The sequence below is a fragment of the Pteropus alecto genome, unplaced genomic scaffold (genome assembly GCF_000325575.1).
Source record: "Pteropus alecto unplaced genomic scaffold, ASM32557v1 scaffold38, whole genome shotgun sequence".
Classification (NCBI taxonomy): Eukaryota; Metazoa; Chordata; class Mammalia; order Chiroptera; family Pteropodidae; genus Pteropus; species Pteropus alecto.
The window spans coordinates 2,853,534-2,862,750 of NW_006442512.1; the positions used below are offsets into that span (position 1 = coordinate 2,853,534).

The following is a 9,217-nucleotide window of genomic DNA, read 5'->3' on the forward strand; positions in this document are numbered from 1 at the left end:
CCTGAACAAACCTTTCTCATCCATGGGCTGAATGTAGTCATCTGGGGGTGAAGAGAGGATGACTACTAGCTGGGGTTTAAAAGAAGCAGGCAACCTTGTCAAGGGCTTCAGTCTGTGTCTGCTACCCACCCAAGTTATACTTCTTGATAGTAAAGGCAGGCAGGCAGGCCAGCCTGGAGGTACTGGGATTGAGGGGAGAAGTACTTTGTGACATGGCCCTCTATGGGGTCCAGAGTTGGCTGTGGTCTGGGGAAGCTTCTGCAGACATGCCTTTCCTGGTGCAGCTCATTGCTGCACTGATGCTCTCCTGGTCTCCAGGACCTCTGCCTGACTGAATGGAAGTTCCCAGCTCAGGATACGAAGTCGCCAACCCACCCCCAGCAGCAGCCTGGCTGGCAGCACCCATGCTGGTGGTTGAGGCACTGGAAGATTGAGGTTAGAAGCATCATGAGCACCTGTGCCACAGAAAGTGCCTGTGCCAGCCTGGCAGAATCACTCCATAACAGAGATTCTCTTTCGCTTGGAAAATGTGCATTATTTCTGCTGACAGAGGAGAGGCAATGACTTTCCCAAGGTCACTCAGCAAACATCTGGCAGAGCTGGAGTAGAACCCACTTAGTACTTTTGGCTCCCAGCAGTGTGGCAGACCCTGCCTGGCATAGTGCAATGCTTGAAGGCTTTGGAGCTAGAATGACACATGTGAAATTTGAGTTAAAATCCTGGCTCCACACTGACTAGCTGTGTGACCTTGGTGCCACCTTGCTTCTCTGAGCCTCAGTCTCTTATCTGCAAAGCAGTACCTTCCTCATTGGATTGTCATGAAGATTAAACCTTCCTCATTGGATTGTCATGAAGATTAAACAAGATGATGTTTATAAAACCCTTTATGTAAAGCCTGGGGCAGAGAACCATTTAATAGAGGCCCTCCCCATACAGCTGTCTTAGTAACCCCCTATTCTTCTGCAGGGCATTTCCTTTTTTCAGATACATTTTACCCATTGTTTCATTGGTTCCTCACTCCTAGCTGGCAAAGCAAACAAGGCAGGTGAGGAAATGGGATCAGAGGGTCGGCTGCCCCACTGGTAGGGTTTTTGACCTAGGCCTCCGGACTCCTGATTCCATGCACTTCCCACCTTCTCAGGTGTCCAGAAAGGAGGATGACTTTGATTCTGTTATCATTCCCTCAGTTAGGGACAGCTTCCAGCTGGGGTTGGGCTGGCTGAAGGATGGAGGATTTTTCCCAGAATGCCCTGACAGGCTTGTCTCTTGGCTTCTGTCCCAAGGGGAAATGCAGGACCATATTGGCTTGCTCAGTCCCCGAGAAACCCCAACCATCTGTTTGCCTTGGACCCAGAGTTAGACTGTAATCAAAAGCAAAGAAGTGGCCACCCTTTCCTTCTCTAATATCAGTTCATGTCTCCAGCCCTAGCCCCTAGGCCCCTTAGCCCAGGCCCTATGGGCTGTGATATTTGGAGGAGTGGGTAGAGCTGTCAGTGGCAGGACAGGGTGGGATTTGTGATAGGATCCCCACACCATATATTCTGGGAATGCAGGCAGGCATCCTATCCCCACTGGCCCCTAGGCCTGGCTGCCCTCTGGGTGATCCAGAACCAGTCAGGCAGGCTCTGGCCCTGGACTTTCCCTGGGGTAGACAGAGGGCCCAGGAGACCTCAGGTTAGGGCTCTAAACTGGGCATCAGTACCCAATCTCATGGACAGGAAGGGAGATCCCAGGAGGCCAGATGGATGACTCCCCCGCTCACACACACCCTTATCTTGCCTACCAGCTGGGGAGGAAATTGCTTTGAGTGGTTTATGCCGGGCATACCGCCCAGCCAAGGGCTTCCACTGGACCCCTGGAATTGGATTGGGGTTTCCTAGCTAGCCGCAGGAACCCTGTCTCTAATCTTAATGGCCTGCCGCAGCCCCGGGGCTTCTTCTAGCCTGAACTTGGCTGAAGGCAGCAGCATGGAGACCCTTCAAGGCCCCGGGTCTGCATGAGGCCTGGGGAGAGAGGTTTTTAGTACAGAAAAACCTGCCCTATCTCCTCCTCCAACTCCCTGCGTTAATCTCTTTCTTTCTTTGGAACTCAGTCTCCCTTGCTGTCACACATGCTCTAGAGTTCTCGGAGGCTGGGGCTTGGTCTCCACTCCAGCCTTTCTTGGTGGAGGATCACATTAGCTGATTCTGAGGACATTGTCATGGCCCTGGGTGGGGTCTGGGGAGTCAGCCTCCCATTAAGAGGGAAAAGCTTGCCCAAGGCCCCCTGGTGAAGCTGCAGAGATGCTGGACACCTGACCCCCAGACTTCAGCTGCCTCCCTTAGCCCAGCGCAGTCCCTCCATCAGAAAGTTCCCAAGCATTGGTGGCAGGTCTTGCGAGTTAGAGTAGGTGGAGGGTCTCAACAGGTATAGGCCGCCATCTCAGAAGACGCCAGCCTCTGGCTCCATCCTGGGCGATCTAGGTCAGCATCCTCCCTCCCAGCCAAGCCTCTTTCCTCCCTCTGAGGTGCGAGCTTGTTATAGGCATAGAGGCTATTGTTAGAAACACTGGTCTCCCCCCTTCGGATGTTCCCCTGAAGGGCCAGCACCCCAGCGACCCATCCCAGAAGCCTCTTCGTTTCCTGGGCAGCTTGGATTGGCAGGAGGAGGGCTGGAGGCAGGAGGCCAGGCCAGGGTGGCCGTACCGCCTCTGGTGAGCCTCCTCCCGCTGTGGGCCTCAATTTCTCCATCTCTCTCAGAATCAAGCGTTTGAGACGACACAGAGGGGTGGGCCTGGGGGGTAGAGGCTAGCCCTTTCTATGAGCCCCAGGAAGGGACGCAGCACGACCCTTAGTTCAGCCACCTCCAGGCTGTGCCCAGGATACACGTGCAGCAGCCACTCTCTCAGGCTTGGGATCTCTCTCCTCCAAGCGGCCGCTTGTTCCTGAGACACAGGGACAAGTTTGTTCTTCCCTGAGGAGAAAAACAAGTCCCCCGGAGGGAACAAACCCAGGACCGAGATGAGGGCTTGATAGAAACTCCAGTTTCTGGTCTCTCCCTGGGACTGAGAAATCGACTCTGTTTTGAGGGCTGGGAAAGAAAGGGAAGGAAAAGAACCAACACTGAATATCTACCGTATGCCAGCTGCGGACCTCATTCCCCTGATCCCCAAGACAGCCCCAGGAACGGGCAGTTATTGACCCATTACACAGATGAAGAAACTAAAGCTCAGAGCAGAGATTCCCTCTCTGCATGCACTGTGGCCGAGAAGGGCATGGGAGTAGAGCCTCCCTTGAGTGCCATGCGGGGCATAGACAGCAGGCTGTCCAGACCGCTCACTCAGCAAGCCTTGTGGGGGCCTGAAAATGAAGGTACTCAACCCCCACAGTCAGAACCAACATCATAGAGGGGGGTTGTAATGAGGTATAAAGAGCAAGACAAATATTTGTACAGTGCAGCTGTCTTGCAGGTGGCCTGTGGCCCCAGTCCACAACCAGGACACACAAGTGTTTAGCAACCTCTCCCAGCAACGTCCAGCCTTGCTCTCAGCAACCTCACCATCTGGGGTACCCTCCTAGCCTGAATGGATGCTCCCCCCACCCAGCTCTTCACAGGAAGCTCAAGCTTTGCCATGTTGGAGTCTTTGGTTTTGTAGTGTTTGGGAGCCATCTGTAGTACCCGCTATTCACCACCCAGAAACCCTCCATCCCACCCCTCCCACCAGCCTGCCACCTCCGTGGGGCACTTCCAGCGCCTGCATCCTTCTTCATCCTGATACCAGGCACTACCACCAGCATGCTGTCTCTATAGGGTACTTGAGTCTGTGCCCGCCTGCGAAAAAAGGCACCTTCTTTCTTCCTGCAAAGGCAAAGGTAGGTCCCTTTGCGGGCTATACCTGCCCAGAGTGGAGCCTTTTCCAAATGTCACTGTCTACACTCATGATGGCCCTGATCACCATCATCCCCATCACTGTCGTCACCTGTACTTTCATCATTAAGCACTTCTCAGTTCCTGAGACCCCGCCACATGCTGTACCATATTTGTTGCTGAGATCACAATAAAGGCAAGATTAGGTAAGGACTCGATCTTGGAAGAAAATTAGTTACGAAGAAGAGAAAAGCAGGTAATACACAGAGAAAAGAAGACATTGCATAAAAATGTGCCAACCTTGATACTCTGTCTTCAAGGCCCGGAGTGGTTCATGGAAAGAAGCAGTTACTGTGGGCTGTGGCCATCTGAGACACTTTCTAAAAGTGGTCTGAGGCTTCTAATTCTGATGTAGTGTCCAGCTGAGGCTGTTATAACAAAATAGAACAGACTGGGGGCCTTAAACAACGAACATTTATTTCTCACAGTTCTGGAGGCTGGAAGGATGAGCTCAGAGTGCCAGTAGGATCGGGTTCTGGTGAGAGCCCGCTTCCTGGTTTGTAGATCATCTCTGTGGTATCTCTTCCTAAACGGGCACTAATCCCATTCGTGGGGCTCCACCCTTGTGACCTAATCACCTCCCAAAGGCTTCATGTCCTAATACTATCATTTTGGGGATTAGGGCTTCATAATATGAATTTTTGGGGAGACATAAACATTTAGTCTGTAGCAGCTGGGAAATGAAGAAAGTTAATAATGATGACCCTACCCATGTATGTGTCCATGGCCCAGAGCACTTTCTTAACCAGTTTGACTTCTCTGGCAACCTCGAGAAATGAGGGGCAGATGTCTAGCTCGTCTTAGTTGTGGGGAGACTGACATGTGGTGGGAAGGCAAGTGCTGGCCATCTCAGACTGGGTGGTCCCATGCCACTCACCCTCCTCATCTCCTCAGAGTGGAGATAGTTGGTGGCATCCTAGTCAATTAATTGGAAGGCTAATGACTTGCCCAAGGTCATAGAGCTGTTGTGTTCACCCAAATGCTAAAGAGGCAGAAGTGGGATCTTCCCTGAGAGCCAGAACTGGGTGCTGGGACTCAGGAGCTGCTGTGGGATTGAGAGGAGGGGTTGGGGGAGCTTCCCAGGTCAGGATCCAGGCCCTGAGGCATGGCCAGCAGCAGAGGGATGGCCAGAGGCACCAGCATCGTGCTGGGGTATGCTCCGTGTCCCAAACACAGGCCCCAGTCCCAAACTAGTCTCTAGTGACCACCAGTCCTTACACTGAGATGTGTCAGCTTAGCCTGGAGCTGGCCCACTGACAGCCCAGGGGCTGGTCCTGTGCCCCAGTGGGGCTACACTGCAGGGTTCACAGCTCTGTCTACAGCATCACATTGTGTACGAGGCTGATGGAGGCCAGATGCCGGGGAGTCCCACCTGGCCCTGGGTTCAACTTGCTGTATGAATCCGGCCACATCACTTGGCCACTTTGGGTTTAGTTTTATCTGCAAAATGAAACTACCGAAAACCACTCTTCTGAAAACCACCCTTCCCTCAGTGAGCCAATCTGATAATTTGTAGGCAGCCCTGGTTCAGATCTTCCTCTTCCACTGCCACCATGATTGTGAGCAAGTCCCTTCACTTCTCTGAACCTTGGTGTAAAATGGATTAACAATATCTTCAGCAAAGGGTTGTTGTGAGTTTGAATGAGCTGATAACTGTGGGACCATGTGCCCACCCTCAGGTGTGATGTTATTGTCTCTTTGTTGCCGGGCCATGGGGGAGGGATAGGATGCTAGAATATCCGGAGTCCTGATACCAAGGGGGACAACAGGGAGTCGTGCCCCTGGGGGTGATGGACAAGTTGTATTCATCTTTGGTTTTTCAAAACCTAGACCCAGGCTGAGCCCACATTTAAGAAGGGGACACCGAGGTCACTAGTATCAGAATATCCTGCCACCAGCTAAGGGGTGCAGCTAGAAGACCACTGGGCAGGAGCTTGACATATCTAGGGTTTGCTTCTTTGGACCTCAGTTTCCCTATCTGAAACAGGCTTAAACTTAGGTCTTAAACTTATAGGCATTGACAAGTCTGTAATTTTGGCCCAAAACCCATCTCCAGGAAGATTGCTCTGCCTAGGAATAGTAGGGAGAGACTAGGAGGACTAGGGGTGGGAGCACCCACGAAGTCCCTCAGGCCAGAGGCAAGGCCAGAACTTCCAGAGACCTCCCTCGAGGCTTCCTTCCATCTCTCTGTCTCCTCACTGCCCTATCACCATGGTGATCCCTGCTGAAACTGGATCAAGAAGCAGCATTGGGAAGAGGGAGGTGGGGTGTGGATGCTGGGATGTGCTGACCCTTGGCCCTGCCCAGCCATACCTCAGCCTCTCATTTGGAGTCACAGGGGTAGAGATGGACAAGTAGCAGTGGACTGGTGTTGAGGGTGCCATATTTTATTAACCCATATAGGAAAGTGTTACTACTAATACCTGTTAACTAATCATAAATATTAATTATTAATAACAACTTATCAATTAATAATTGTTTACAATTTATTGAATACATCTGACCCAGTACTGAGCACTTTATAATTTAATTCTTTTGACAACCACTCAGGTAAGAACTTTTATTGCCATTTTCCAGATGAGGAAACATGATCAGAGAGGTTCAGAGACTTTCTCAAGGTCAGACAGCTCGGAGTTGGGTAGGAAGTGGGCCTGGGATCAAGGTCTATATGAACTTGGAGGCTGTGTGTCCAGGTTGCTTCTTTGCAGTTTCATGGCTACTTTAGGCAGAACCCACTGGGTGGAGTGGGCTCTCTTGAAAGTCTACTGACCAATTTAGGGAAACATCATGTGCCTGACATGTCTACAGATTGTGGTCTCTACGGAGCCTCAGGCTGGCTGGTTCTTCTCCCCGTTGTCCTCACGGCCTAGGCGAGCTGATGAAGTGGTTTCTCTGCCCACTTCAGGGCTGTGTGGGGCTCCAGGTGCTCTACCCATGTCCAGCCTGGATGGCTAGACTTCCCATGGTAGTCCCTCCACATCTGCACAGATCCCAGGAGACTCCCCTCTGGGACCCTGCAGCCTGCATTCTGCTTCTTCTAGGTCCTGGCCTGACGCCTTCTGTCCTAGCCACAGCCTGGACTGCATTGAACGAGGCACTCTGCCAAGAATGTGCAGAGCAGTGCCATAAGCAGCTGCAGGGTCTGGCTGGGAGGTGCAACCCTCCCCGCTCCTTGGTCACCCAGCTACCTGGGCCTATTTCTTCACTTCTGCTCACAGATCTTCCACATGACCTATGACCTGGCCAGCGCTGTAGTGCGCATCGTGAATCTCATCGGTATGATGCTCCTGCTCTGCCACTGGGACGGCTGCCTGCAGTTCCTGGTCCCCATGCTGCAGGACTTCCCTGACGACTGCTGGGTGTCCATCAACAACATGGTGGTGAGCGCCTAGCCGGGCCCTTCCTGTGGCATGGGCAGTAGAGGCCCAGGAGGCACAGAGGGGCAGAGCAGGTCCACAACTTGGAACTCCTGAGTCCCAGCATGTAGGAAAGACCCCAAGGGTACATGACTTTACTCGGTACAGGTCTGTCACAGAGCTTGTGTGCTTTCTTTACAGCCTCACTGCAGTTGGGAGCCTGGGTATTTGGCCCTGATCTCACCCAGGGAGACTAAGACCTGGGCTCCTTGGATTCTCTCAGGTGTTTCAGAGCTGGGCTGGTACCTCCTACCCTCCTGCCTCTGCTCCCCAGAGGCAGACCCACCCTTAAAAGTTGAGCCCAAGGAAAGAGAACCTTGTGAGGGGCACTATTGGTAGTAGGCATAGACTTCCAGGTCACACACAGTGGCCACTTTCTGCTCTACCAGCAGAACTAAGCTGTCCCCTTACTCTGTCACCCCCATCCCTGCCCAACATACGCACACTTCCTAGTCATAGGTGGGGTCCTGAGTGGGGAAGGTAGACCAGATGGAGCCTGATCCCCTCCAACCGCGTGGATGGGTGAGAGAAGTTGAAATTGTGTCTGAAGAAGCCGTAGGGCAGAGTCCCCAGCCCCCCATGGACAGGGCAGATGCTAGGTGGGATGGAGGACCCCCTCTCTCTGTGTCTGGCAAACTCCAGCCTCCTTCGTTCTCTCAGTCAGTTTGGTTTGATCTGTAGGCAAATTCTCAAGGCCCCAGGACCCCAGGGAAGGATAAACAGGCTTTGAAAGAAGTGAAAGAGACCCTGAGGCATCTTTCAGCATCAAACAGGCCTTTACAAAACAGCCTTTTGATGAGCTAAGTGTAAATGAATGGGCCATATGGAATGAATCCCCAGAGGCTCAGCAAGGCCTGAAGTCCTGATGGAGGCAGCTGTTCCCCCAATGCCCAGGCCCCCTCAACCCCTGGAGGTCAGCCCCACAGACCTCCCACTCTGATTGGGACTGAGAGCACCAGACTAGCTTAGCTCTGTCCAGGATGGTCTGGGTGACCTTGAACATGGCACGCAGCTCCTGTGCCTTCCTCCAGGTGCTGAGAACAGACCTGTGACTCTGGAAATGCTTGAGGCTCTGAGCAGGGATTCTGTGGGTCATGCACTAGGGTGGGTTCCACATCGTTAACACATCCACCGTGTGAGAGGGGTGTTTGGGAGGTGGCTGACACTGGAGTTCATCTGGTGGCCCCCTCATCTGGGACAGTTTTCTCTATGTGAAGGTAACAGGCCCACACCTACCCTAAATTCAGAAGATGGCCCTTTGAGCCCAATGTTCTCACACTGAGACTTCCTTGAGACACAAACTAGCTTTGAAGGCAAAAATAGCCAGGAGCCTCACTTCCTTTCTCTCTCTTTCTTCCTGCCCCCAAGCATTGTGTGTTCCAGATAGTCTACCTTTTGTGGAGGGCAACTAGTGGCAGTGGCCCTGGACAGATGCAGGCAGGGTTCATGCAGAGAAGCCAATCAGCTCAGCAGCACTTTAACTTTTGTTCACCCAAAAATGAGGACAGTGTTTTTGGCTCAGTGTGAGAGCTTATCCCCCCAGGGGAAGCATATCTGGTTTTATAATTGAGGTCAGTGGGGAAATGGGCTTCACTTGGCAGCAGTTTGGGGCAAGGGGGATGGAGCTATTTTAGCAAGCGGAGGATGGCAGGGTGGCTCAGCCTGGAGCCTTTGATGCTTAGGAGGCCCAGGCTGCCCTGTGGGGGCTGAGAGGTCAGGTGGGGGCCAGGCTGGCTCCCATCCCTTTGCTGGGGCTTCTGGTCTGATCTCTGTCTCCCACTGCAAGGGAAAGGCCTGATATGGGATTCACTCGGTCACCACAGATTGCCAGTATGGGCCTCCCTGCCCTTCTCCCAAGGCTTTCAGCCACCAGCAAGGTGGGAGCCCTGGGCTCA

General features: G+C 52.8%; 1 protein-coding gene across 1 annotated transcript in view; it reads left to right on the top strand.

Annotated features, from left to right (window-relative positions):
- The window catches only part of HCN4 (hyperpolarization activated cyclic nucleotide gated potassium channel 4), a 79,713-nt gene that overhangs the window by 63,553 nt on the left and 6,943 nt on the right, over nucleotides 1-9,217 (top strand). The window contains exon 8 of the mRNA XM_015597663.1: nucleotides 7,125-7,286. Within this exon, the coding sequence (XP_015453149.1) occupies nucleotides 7,125-7,286 (162 nt within the window). The remainder of the gene's footprint in view (nucleotides 1-7,124; nucleotides 7,287-9,217) is intronic.